A 13,443-nucleotide genomic window follows, 5' to 3' on the forward strand; every position below is an offset into this window, starting at 1 on the left:
AGTAAATTGAGCAACATGAGTATACTGTAGAAAGCTATGATTTCATGAAAACAGATTTGTTAGTAATTCCCAAAGAAATGGGGTATTTTCTATAAGGAAACACCAAGTACAGGGAACAGACAAGTGCAATAGCTCCGTTTCAGACACAGCACAGCGTCAATGGATTCAATAACCACCTTTACTATAAAATTCCATAATCTAATTTAGAGATCAAGGGCAGGCCTGCTTCAAAATTTAGAGTAAAGGATCATAGATCTTCAGCATCATAATTTTTTATTTTTACTTTCATATGGGAAATGAGGGAGGATGAGCACAAAAACAGAGCAAGTGGCACAAAACTATTTAGTTTGTCACATGGTTCTACTTGAATAATTTTCACATTAAATCTTTTATTAGAACATATTTAAAGCAGCTCTAACATGAGTTGTTTTTGTTGAATGGGTTCAGTCCAATTCATTACCTATTAAATTGCCTGAAAAAAGTACATCACTGAACAATTCAACATTCACATGCACAGAATTTATAGAGGGGAAGATAGATTTTTTGAGAAGAGATGATATTGTTATTCATGTTTAGGTGAAAGCATGGTTGTTCATCAAGGCCTGGAAGAAATGAGCAAGAGAACCATTAGGTCCAAAGAGGAGTGTGATGGTGGAGAGATCTGAAAATTCAGACAAGAATTTTAATCACTTGTGGACTAGCAGGTACACAGTGCAAGCTTAGGGAGATGGGCAAATGGGGCTGGTGCAAAGTGCCGACTGCAATGTTTGGCATAAATACAAATTTAGAAGATCACAGCCAGAAGAATTATTCAGCAACTAATGGCTGTAAAGATAGGAATAGGGGTGTGTGAAGTAAGAATTAAAACAACCAATGGTCAGTTAGCATTTCAGGTGTGACTGTTTCAGATTGATAAGAAATCTTTCCATATATGCTTTTTTTCTACTAACTACTACTGGCATGCACCTCCATAATTATTTCAGATTTCTATCATCGGCGATATTTAACCTTTTTATGGTCAAACAGATCACAATCTGGTGTAGTCCCTAGATCAGAGCCGGGAGATTACATGGCAAGCAAGAAAGATGATTGTTTCTATCCCTTGATTGAAGAAAAAGTTGATTACTTGAAATTAGGTATCAGATAGGCAATGCAACAAAAGCAAATGGTGGAGAGGAAAGGACTGAAAACCAAAGTTTCCATGGTTCAAGAAATCCCAGCATGTTACAAAGCTTGAAATACTAGATCGTTATTAAAATCCAGCAGGATCGAGTATTCCTCTTTCAGTCTACTGCATCAAATCTAATAAATTAGGAAAACATGCTGCAGATGCTGGAATTTTCAGAATAATGCTCCATTGAAATTCTGTTAAAATAACCCACATCAAAACATTTAAAAATGAACTGGAGGAATTGGAAACAGTGACTGTTTCAGGTCTGAGACCTTCTTCTCAAATGATAACTACATTTATGTGCACAGATGCTGACCATCCCAGCACTTCCTAATCCTAAAAATTAAAACTCCTGGTCACCTGAATGATGCAGATTTAAAACTCAAGGCACCTAACTTAAAATAGATTTAACTGATTTATACTAGAAATTCAAGAATAACAAGTAGTTTGAATACAGTTTATGACAAAATTAAAAGGACACGCACAAGTATATAGTTTTTCTTTACCTTAGGTTAATAGAGTTATGGATAGCTGAGAGCTCATTCTTGGACTACCTTGATATATGATTTCTTCACAGGTTTGAGTTACATTGACATTTAATAACTGATTTGACTACTTGGGCGCAATATGGCCACTCTGCCACAAGATAACCCCTGCTGGTCTTCAGCAACATTTCACTTTATTCTACAAATGACAAAAGTACTCACTCACACACAGGTTTTATTTTAAAGTATGCCTAACACAGTTCAACTTTAAATGGCTCAGCTTCTCTTTGTTTATATATCAAGTCCAATAGCGTGTTTCGGTTCATAACTTCAGTAACGTACAGAACCCCATTCCAAGTGCACAATCCAACTATGGCGTTGGTAACATACTAGTCCCAATGGAAATGTGAAAATTATATCTACATTAGAGGCTTTTAAGATATATTTGGATAGGCACATGGATGCAAGAAAGATGGAGGAATATGGACATTTTGTAGGTACAAGGGATTGGGCATCTTTGATTTGCTTTTTAGCTGGTTCAACACTGCATTGTGGGCCAAGGGGACTGTTCCTGTGCTGTACTGTTTTATGAACAGCACCTGCATGCACATACATAATTTTAAGTACCAAATTCTCTGATTGAGGGTATATCTGAAAACCTTTTCTCCACACAAGATGGAAAAATGGATTTCCAAAGTAAGTGTAAGTGGTCAAGTGAAATAGAAAAACAAAAAACTGATCAGTCAAACCATCATCCTGAAATTAGCAGAGCCACTAATCTCTATCATTCAGCTTTCAAATTATCAGAAGCCAGCCTTGCATCACTGGTGGTTTGGTACCAGAATAAGGTAGATATGAAACAGGGTTATAGATAATTGTCAATTTAGGAGGGTGGGGGTGGGCAGGGAAGAAATTAATTCAGCCCAAAGCAAATTGCTGGCATCATGTAAAACTATAACAATGAAAAGAGAATGCTGAGTCTTGCAAGAATCACAGACTTCAAGGAATTAAAATACCATAGCATTTGACAAGTTTAGCCTGATTAGAACAAATCAAATAATTTAAGCCCAAGATGTCACCAAAATATTTCATTGTGCTTATGTTGTATAGAATTGTAGAATGCTAAAGTACAACTTACTATATGTGTAGAGATCTCTGGATTTGCATTGGGGATACTTACCACACGGGACAATTTGCCAATAGCTACTGTAAACTACCATGTCACCTTTTCACAGTCCACCTCCCCTTCAAAGAGTTGTCCATAAATTTAAAAATCAACAAATATTTCAGCAAGATTAAATGTCTGAAACAAGAGCTAAGTTTACATCAAATAATAGACTCAACTGCTAGATCAGAAATAAGATCAGAAATGCAAGTTAAAACTCCAGTAAAATAAGGCTAATCATTTAAAAAGTTTGAAAGCGAAATCCAATTTTGCTGTAGTCCAGAATTCTTTCTAGTTTTAAACCCTTGCTGTAACTTTATTGTAGTAACATTACTGCCTTGAGATTTACAGTTTATATAAAAATCATTCTAAATTCTTACGAATTACATCTACACATTGAAAATTGAAACACATTGATTTTCATAATTCACTTCCTTCTTTCTTTTAAAAGAATGAAATCACAAAAGTCTTTTTAAGATTGTAAACAAATGTCAAAAAAATGAGAAACTATGTTTAAGATAGGGACATATTCATTTCAATTTACAGTTTCTGGCTTCCAATAATTAAAATTATTTAACAAAAAGCGAGTCTCTCAACAAAACTGACTGTAAACATTAGCAACAATCCCACAAGATAGCTTTAAGTATATAAAATAATTTATAGCTGCAGATGTCTGCATGTTACACATCATTCAACCTATACTCAAATTCAAACTAAGCCTATAGCTGATTAATTTCTGGTACTATATTTTAATTTAAAATTTCAACTAAAAATAATAATCATTGTACTCCTATGTGAACATGAACTCTATATAGAATAGAGTGCTTAGAGAACCAAGGTTGAGTACTAAAGCATTTAAAACTACTGGTTTGAATTGTTTGGCAAAACTGTTTTCATAAATAACCTTGAAAAGCTACCAATTAAAGTTATCATCACTTCAACATAGCTGTACCTTAAAAGGTTGTACTCCATTCATCCAGGCTGCTCAAACATTGGTTTATGCAACTTTATTAAAAGAAAAACCCAATGAATACAAGCTATTAGTTGATCGGTCTACCATAAAATGAGAACCATTACTCAGTGCCATGTAAAAGTGTTGTGGTAAACAGATCAACTGATAGTTGTATTTTGTTTTGTAAAAAGTAGTACTGTAAATGAAATTTACAAAATGATTTGAGTTTGTTCGCTTGGGGAGGAAGATTAAGAGACAGTAACTTCCATTTCCATTCTGCGTAAAACCAACGAAAACCTTAAGTCATTCCTTTTATTAACATGCATAAAATACAGCATATATTTTAATTAATGTCGACGTTATAACGTTCTGAACCAATCCACCATTCATAACAAAGTTATGAGCATGAAGTAAATAGACTCAAATACTATTTTATTGGGGGGAAAATGAAAGATGCTGTCCCATTAATACAGCAATCTTTAAAGAAAAGAATTTGACCCATTTAATTTCAGGTAAAAATCAGCACTTATTTCAATACAGACTGGTTTTAATCTCATAACCAAGTTATTATGAAGGTATTGGCCACTTAACACATGCTCCATATATAAAGGAGGTCAAAATTTCAGATGATTGATGGAACTACATTAGAAATCCAGTGGTCTTTCCAAGCACGAAGTACTAAACTGCCTTCTCACAAGAGCATGTGAATGGGGGTGGAGGAGGAGGAATAAGGAGAGGATAGGGTTAAGGGATGGGAAGAGGGGTATGAAAGATGTGATCTTACAAGGGGGCAGCCAAATAGTAAAATCATAAATCAGTAATTTAAAAGTTTGTTCCAGCTATGATGCAAGATATTTGAACTCCAAGGTATCAGGTTTCACATTGCATATTTGTGAGTCCATTCCCGAGCTGTTTTGTTGTACCTGCAAATAAAAAGGAGAGGCATTAATTTACATATGATGCATTTGTATGGAAAACAGAGACATTAGTCACACCAAGACAAAAAAAAAATTCTGACATTGGCCATTAACACAAGCACATCAAGGAAATGAAATATGTTTAAGTACCAACAGATAAGGAGGAAGGGGGAGAGTCAATCATCTATTCAGCAAACTAAGGGCACATTAGGGGCACTCAAGGAAATATTCTTAAGCCTCTGTTGCTGACTTAAATTGTAGCTCAAGATTTTGATCATGTTCATGCAGGATGGACAAGAAGTGAATCAGACATTGTTCATCTCCAAAAATGAAATGGAAAAACTTCAATAAAGATAAAAGAAAAATTACTCTTCAAAGTAAATGAGCAGCATCTATACACAAAAGCAATGAGGCTTATTACAGCTAGTTGCATATTTGGCCATTTGCAAATGATAATTATACAAGGCTACCACTCAACAAACCCATAATTTCTATTGGGAATCCCTGAAAAAGGCTTCACTTTCATTCCAATCTATTCTCCCCCTCATCATAAGACATAGGAGTAGAGTTAAGCCATTTGGCCCATCGAGTGTGTTCCACCATTCAATCATGGCTGATCCTTTTTCTCCCCCCTTCTCAGTCCCATTCCGAGTAACCTCTGATGCTACATCCAATCAAGAACCTATCAAGCTCTGCCTTAAATACACCCAATGACCTGGCTTCCACTGCTGCCTGTGGTAATAAATTCCACAAATTCAACACACCCTGGCTACAGACATTTCTCCACATCTATTTTAAATGGATGTCCCTCCATCCCGAGGCTGTGCCCTTTTGTCCTGGACTCACCCACCATGGGAAACATCCCTCCAACATCTACACTGTCTTGGCCTCTCAACATTCAAAAGGTTTCAATGAGATTCCACCCCCCCCCAATCCTTCTACATTCCAGCGAGTACAGACCTAGAGCTATCAAACGTTCCTCGTACGATAACCCTTTTAGCCTTGAAATCATCCTTGTGAGCCTCCTCTGAACCCTCTCCAATGACAGCACATCTTTTCGTAGATGAGCCCGGAACTGTTCACAACACTCAAGGTGTGGCCTCACCAGTACCTTATAAAGCCCAAGCACCACATAAAGTCCAACCAATAGAAAAACCTTCTCAACTTTACTTTTGAAACAAGGAACTTCTCCATTTTGGCCATGGACCAATGTAGTGCCTGAATCAGATATTTCTTCAAACAAAACATACAATTCTAAAGCTTGATTTTCCTTTTCGTTTTTAGAGAACAGTTCAGTAACAGGCTGCAATTACACGTACGTAACAATTAGCCTACTAACCCACTTGTCTTTTAAATGTGGCTGGAAACCCATGTGGTCATGGGGAAAACAAAATCTTCTTACGGACAGCAGTGGAATTGAACCCAGATTACTGGCACTGTAGTGCAGAGCAGCAGATACTGATTTCTGATGCCATATGTGGAGTTTGCACGTGCTCCCTGCAACAATATGAATTTCCCCAGGGGCTCTGTTTTTCTCCCACTCCTAAACACTCATTAATTGCCAGCTGTAAATTATCATAGTGGATTCATAGAGGAAAAAGTGGGTATGGAGAACAGGCTACAAGAAAATAATTAGGATATGGAACTGAATTGGTATACTGAATCCATATATTGGCCAGAGATGGTTCAATAGACTGAATTGCCATCTGTTGCATCGTTAATACATTCCAACAGTGAAAATAAAGATAGTGCTAATTTAACCCGATTCTCGGAATTTTGGAAACCTTTCTCTAACCTTAAAGCTTGATTTTATCTGAGAATGGAGACACGAGATTGTGGATGCTAGAAATCTGAAGCAACACACAAGATGCTGGCGGACCATGTCAGTCCCGGATTACCTGAAATGTTGACTGCTTATTTCTGATGCCATATGTGGAGTTTGCACGTGCTCCCTGCAACAATGTGAATTTCCCCGGGGGCAATGCCTGACCTGAGCTGCCTGACCTGCTGAGTTCCTCCATTACTGTTTTTTTTTATTAACCTGAGAATCCCTGCATTACAATTTCAGTTCAGTCCTTAAGAGGATTGTATTTACTCAACTTCATATTTAACACTGCTGATCTAAAAGGCCAAAATGTACCACACAAATGATTATTTGCCTTCCTAATCACTTGGTGCAAATGCAAATGATGTTGATATTCAGTGATTTGTAGGCACATACAGCTAAATGCTCTTTGAGTAGCAACACTACCCAATCAAATACCGTTAAAACAATTTACTTTTTTGTTAAATGAAGCGAAGTGAATGATCTCACATTTTCCTATATTATATATATCTGGCCATGGTCTCATCCACTTAGTTCTTTTGTACCCCCTTGCAGCCCCCTTGCATCATCCTCCCTCACAATCCTATCTGCTTTTGACAACAACCTTAGACTATGACATTTGGTGGCCCCTTCTGACAAACATGGATACAGATAGTGAAATGGGGCCCTAAGTACCAATCCCTGAAAAATTCCATTAGTTACATTCTGCCAACACAAAAATAATTACTGCATTCCCCACTCTGGTATTTTCTGTGAAGTTACAAATTCTCAATTCATTAATAAAAAGCAGAGTGGTGATGCCAGTTATGAAAGGCAATGGTCAGAGCATACCTAAAGTAGTGGTCTCCATAATTAATGATGCAAATTCATTGGAAGTAGTAAAGATTTCTAAACTCTTCCTATAAATGGGAGATGAATGGAGGCTAGGTTTGAATTCAATGAGGTGATGAGTGATGACTGCAACACAGGATCCTGAGGGGAGCCTTGACAGGGTGAACTTAGAGGAGGTTTCCCTAACTGCATATAATTTAGTCTGTTTCTTTGTACTGCCAACTTGAACCAACTAAAGCCAACAAGTTAAATTCTAGTGATCAAAAATCAAATAAGGTCAACAAACTAATCCCCAGCAAGTCTTACATTGTACCTAACTGCTCCAAGCCCTGCAACACACAAAATAGACTACATTACCAAAAGTCCCAAAATGCTAGATTTCAGACCTATGTTGAACAGCTAACTGAAATACTCACACAGAAGCCACAGTGAACTGAGTACATTACACCCTCATTCAAATCAGATCCTCATTTAACAAGTTAGCAAAATAGATAAATTAATTCTGACAATTATTTTCACAACAGAAAGAATTGATTAGATTCAATTTCTAAAATCACCCTACTGCTTCCTTTTATGATGTTGTAAGCTCTCACTTCAGTTCAAGACAGAATTTTGATCTACCATACTATTATAAAAAGATAAAAGCTTAAAGTTCCAACAGGACTGTCTTTGACAATGACTATCATGCTGTACTTCCTCTTCAGGATCAGATTTGGTATGACTGGTATATGTGGTGAAATCTGTTGTTTTGCGGCATGAGTACATTGCAATACATAATTAAAAAACTAAATTACAGTAAGAATATTCTAAAAAATCAAATGTGATGCAGAAAAGAAAGAAAAACAAAATATTAAGGGCATGTTTATGGATTCATGGTCCATTCAGAAATCTGATGGCAGAGAGGAAAAAGCTGTTCCTGATACATTGAATGTGTGTCTGCACACTCCAAAGGGCATGTCCTGGGTGACAGGTGCTCTTAATGATGGATGCCACCTTTGTGATGCATTGTCTTTTTAATGTGTCCTCGATGCTGGAGAGGCTAGTGCCCATGATAGAGCTGGCTCAGTTTACAACTTCGTGAAGCTTTTTCCAATCATATACAGTGGCCCCTCGATACCATATGGTAATGCAACCAGTTGTCAAGCTCTCCACATCTGCAGAAATTTGAGCGCATCTTTGGTGACATACTAATTCTCCTCAAACTCCTAGTGAAATATAGTCGCAGTTGTGCCTTCTTTGTAATTGTCTCAATGTTGGGCCCAGGATAATGTTCAGAGATGTTGATACCCAGGAACTTGAAATTGCTCACTCCACTGCTGATCCCTCAATGAGGACTGGTGTGTTCCCTCGACTTCTCCTCCCTGAAGTTCACAAGCAATTCCTTGGTCTTACAGATGTCAGTGCAAGGATGTTGCTGCGACACCACTCAACCAGCTGATCTATCTCACTCCTGTATGCCTCCTCGCCTCCATCTGAAATTCTGCCAATAGTTGTAGTTGGCATTTGAGCTGTGCCTAGTGAGACAGTTGTAGGTATAGGGAAGAGTACAGCAGTAGGCTAAGCACTCATCCTTGAGGCACTCTAGTGATGACCATCAGCGAGGAAGTCAAGAATCAAGTTGCAGAGGGAGGTGCAGAGGGCCAGGTTTTGGAATTTCTTGATTAGAACTGAGGGTATGATAGAGCCGAATGCAAGCTGCAGTCAATAAAACAGTATTGATGTAGGTATTACTATTGTCCAAGTGAGCCAAGGCCGAGTGGAAAGCCAGTAAGATTGCATCCAGAGTAGACCTATTGTGGTGACAGGCGAGTTGCAGTGGGTCCAAGTTTTCATTAACAGGAGTTAATTATAGCCATGGCCAACCTCATCACACTTCATCACAGTAGATGTGAGTGCCACTGGGTGACAGTTGTTGAGGCAGCACACCCTGCTCTTCTTGGGCACTGGTATGATTATCACTCTTCTGAAGCAATTGGAAACCTCCGAATGCAGCTGTGAGCGCTCCCTTGAATCCCTTTCACACTCCCACCTGTTGGTCGGCACAGGTTTTCAGAGACTTACTGGGTATACTATCAGGGGCTGAAGTCTTGCGACGATTCACTCTCTTGAAAGATGTTCTGATGTCAGCCTCTGAAACAGATCACTGGGTCACCAAATGCTGCAGGGTTTCGCACAGATGTAGTTTTATTTTCCTTTCAACACGTGCATAAAAGGTATTTAGCTCATGTGGGAGTGAAGCATCACAGCCAATCATGATGTTACGTTTCGCTTTGTAGGAAGTAATTGCCTACAAACCCTGCACTGACGTGCATCCAATCCCATCTATAGCCTCAATCAGAATTCTTTTTTTGTCCTTTGAATGCCTTTTATAGGTTGTACCTGGGCTTCTTGGATAGTTCTAGATCTCCAGTCTTGAAATCTACAGATCTAACCTTCAACAAAATATGAATCCCGTTTCATTCACGGCTTTTGGTTTGGATATGTCCGGTACTTTCTTGAAGGCACATACTCACCCACAAAGGGCAGTGACAACTGTGGCATATTCATTTAGATTTGAAGACAAATCCAGTTCACCAATTCAAAGCAGTCCTGTAAGCACCCCTTCACCCTTGACCATTTTCTCTTGGTCCTCACCACTGGTGCTGCAGTTTTTTGTCTCTGCCTCTACACGGGGAGTAGAATTAGAGCCAGGTGATTAGATTCTCAAACGTGTGGGCATGGGATGGCACAGTAAGCATACTTGATGGTGGCCTAACAGTAGTCAAGTATGTTGGCTCCTCTGGTTCCACAGGTGATGTGCTGGTGACAGTGATTCAGAGATATAGAGATTTCTTCAAGCTGGCCTAGTTGAAAACCCCACAATGATCAGAAAAGCATCAGGGTATGCTGTTTGATGAGAAAATCTGCAGATGCTGGAAATCAAAGCAACACACACACACACGCAAAATGCTAGGGGAACTCAGCAGGCCAGGCAGCATCAATGGAAAAGAGTAGACAGTCAACGCTTCAGGCCAAAACCTTTCATCATTGAGTCCTGATGAAGGGTTTCGGCCTGAAACGTCAACTGTTTACTCCTTTCCGTAGATGCTGCCTGGCCTGCTGAGTTCCTCTAGCATTTCGTGAGGGTATACTATTTCTTCAGATTGAGATGTCTTCAAAGACATGTCTTACTTCAGCAGAGTAATTTGTAGAGCAATAGCATTACAGCTAGGAAATGCATGTCAAAAAGTCCAGAGGTTCCACTGTCCTTCACCCACAACAACTCACCATCTTCTCAAACAAAAGAAAATCTGCAGATGCTAGAAATCTGAGCAACACACAAAATGCTTACCCCTCAGATCCCTTTAATTATTCCTCTCTTACCTTAAGACCACGATTCCCAGCTCTGGACCCCCTTACCGGCCGGGGGGGGGGGGGGGGTGAAATCAACTTTCTAACCTATCTCAACTCCTCAATTTTATCAATGTCCAACAAGTTACACCCCTCCCCCATCTATGTTCCAGTGACAATAAACCCAGCTCACCCAATCTATTCTTAAAAAAATTATTCCTCCATTCCAGACAACATTTGCTGCTGGATCTCTTTTGCACTCCCTATTACCACCATATACTTCCTGTAGTATATGACAACTGTATACAGTAACACACAAGTGCAGTCTAATTGGTGTATAGCTGCAAAATGACTCCCCAACTCTTATATGCAATGACTCAGCCTATGAAAACAAGTACACCAAATACTCGTCTTTCCTTTATCAACCCTGTCATAACTTTCAGCGAGTAGGTACTTGCAACTTCCAAGGTCTCCCTGTACATCAACATTTTACTTTTAAAATTTATTTACAGATATAGCACGGAACAGTCTCTTCTGGCCCAAAGAGCTGCACCACCCAGCAACCAACCTATTTAACACCAGTCTAATCACACAACAATTTATAGTTACCAATTGACTTACTAACCGGTACATCTTTGGACTGTGGGAGGAAACCCATGTGCTCACAGGAAGGACATACTAACTTCTTACACAGAGATCATTGGGAATTGAACTCCGACACTCAAGCTGCTAACTGTCTCAGGTCCCACTCATTTACTCTATGTCCTTACCATAGAGCTCCTGAAATAAATTACCACCTGTCAGGATGAAATTCCACATGACAAACGAGAGAAATTCCATTCTTAGTAGGAAAAATCAGGAAGGTTACATGCTAATTTTAAAGCAAGAACCTGAACAGGATGCAAAAGAACAAATACACATACTGCAGTGGGGAAAGGTTAGTAAAGCAATCGCTGTCAAAATTCATTTCTAAAGTGACTGAAAATAATTAAACATTGTTAGGTTAATGTAAAGTGCAAACAAGATTTCTTAACATGTGACTAGAATTGTGACTGTTCAAAATAGATACATAGACTGAAGTCTTCCCTCCTCCTGAAATTTCTATTTTTTGTATTTTTTAAATTTTTAAAGATATAGCAGGCGTTTCTAGCCCCAAGAGCCCAGGCTGCCCTATTACACCCATATGACCAATTAACCTACTAACCCAAACATTCCTTGGAATGAGAGAATAAACAGGAGCACCCGAAGGAAATGCACACAGTCACAAAGAGGATGGACAAATTCCTTACTCCAATTGCAGTGAAATTGAACTCTGTTTGCCAGAGCTGTAATAGTGCTACTCTACCATGCTAATTTGTATTCTAACTTTTGATAGAACTCATACTAAAAGTTGTTTCCATTTAGAGGAGCAAAAAACAAAAATATAAAATGAAACAGTAATCAAGGAACCAAATAAGGAATTCATAACCCTTTACTCAGTGACTGATTGAGGTTTTAGAAATAGCTCCTGAAGCAGGGATGCACTTATTTAAGAAGACATTGGGTAAACAGATAGGGGAAAAAAGGCAACAGGATAACACTAGAATAATTGGTTAAGAAACAATGGGAGTGGCTCAAATTGCATACCAATGTTTGCATGGACTAACTGGACAAAACTGGCCTACTTCTATGCTGCATGCTATTTAACTTTATTCCACATCTTACTTATCATGGTCATAGACTAATACAGTTCAAAGTAAATTTATCAAGATACATACTGTATGTCACTATATACAACCCTGAGATTCATTTTCTTGCAGGCATACTCAATACAATCAATGAAACACTGCACCAACTTAAATATGGCATCAAAGATGTGCTGAGCCACAAAGTCATAAGTGTAAAGTGGGGCTAAGCACACAGCCTTGTGGTGGAGATTGGTGAAGGAAATGTTGTTGCCAATCTGAACTGACTGGGGTCTGCAAGTGAGGAAATAGAAGATTGATTACACAAGGAGGTATTAAAGCCAAGCCTTGAAGCTTATTGATTAGTTTTGAGGGCTCAGCACAGAAACAGGTCTGTTAGATCATCCAGTTCATGCCAAACTATTAATCAGCCTAGTCCCATCAACCTGCACGCAGGCATACCTCTCCCATCCATGTACCTATCCAAATTTCTCTTATATGTTGAAATCAAATCCGCATTCACCACTTCTGCTGGCAGCTTGTTCCACACTCTCACCACCCTCTGAGTGAAGATCCCTCCATGCTCCCCTTAAACATTTCACCTTTCACCCTTAACCCACAACCTCTAGTTCTAGTCTCACCCAACCTCAGTGGAAAAAGCTCGCCTGCATTTACTCTATCATCATTTTGTATATTTATAGCTAGGGTGCTCAATACTTTTGCACAGTTTTGTATTTATCAACACAGAGCGGACAGCAGGTTAGTAAATCTGATGGAAGCAAAAGATGTTGGGAATGGCAAGGGTGAAGCACTGCGGGAGGAATGCAGGACAGATTGCAGAGGAGTGCCAGTGGCTGGGGGTGGTGTGAGTGTAGACACACTCAGCCCCAAGACACCAGACAAAGTCATTTGATTCCAAACAATTGGTTTATTGATCGTTACAGAATGCCTCTCTGGTGCTTACTGCTTCCTCCCCTCTCCCTTCCCCCAACAATAACTCCCCTCTTCCTACCCCTTTCCCACTCTCAGTCCACAATAGAGACCCATAACAGTATAAGGTTTATCATCACTCACATGTCATTACATTTGTTTTTTTGTGGCAG

General features: G+C 38.9%; 1 protein-coding gene across 1 annotated transcript in view; it reads right to left on the reverse strand.

Moving 5' to 3' along the window:
* Positions 1–2,538: 2,538 nt before the first annotated feature.
* Positions 2,539–13,443, reverse strand: part of LOC134345777 (ubiquitin-conjugating enzyme E2 D2-like) — a 49,167-nt gene continuing 38,262 nt past the window's right edge. Inside the window, exon 7 of the mRNA XM_063046974.1 lies at positions 2,539–4,696. Within this exon, the coding sequence (XP_062903044.1) occupies positions 4,651–4,696 (46 nt within the window). The 3' untranslated portion in view covers positions 2,539–4,650. The remainder of the gene's footprint in view (positions 4,697–13,443) is intronic.

The sequence above is a fragment of the Mobula hypostoma genome, chromosome 4 (genome assembly GCF_963921235.1).
Source record: "Mobula hypostoma chromosome 4, sMobHyp1.1, whole genome shotgun sequence".
NCBI lineage: Eukaryota > Metazoa > Chordata > Chondrichthyes > Myliobatiformes > Myliobatidae > Mobula > Mobula hypostoma.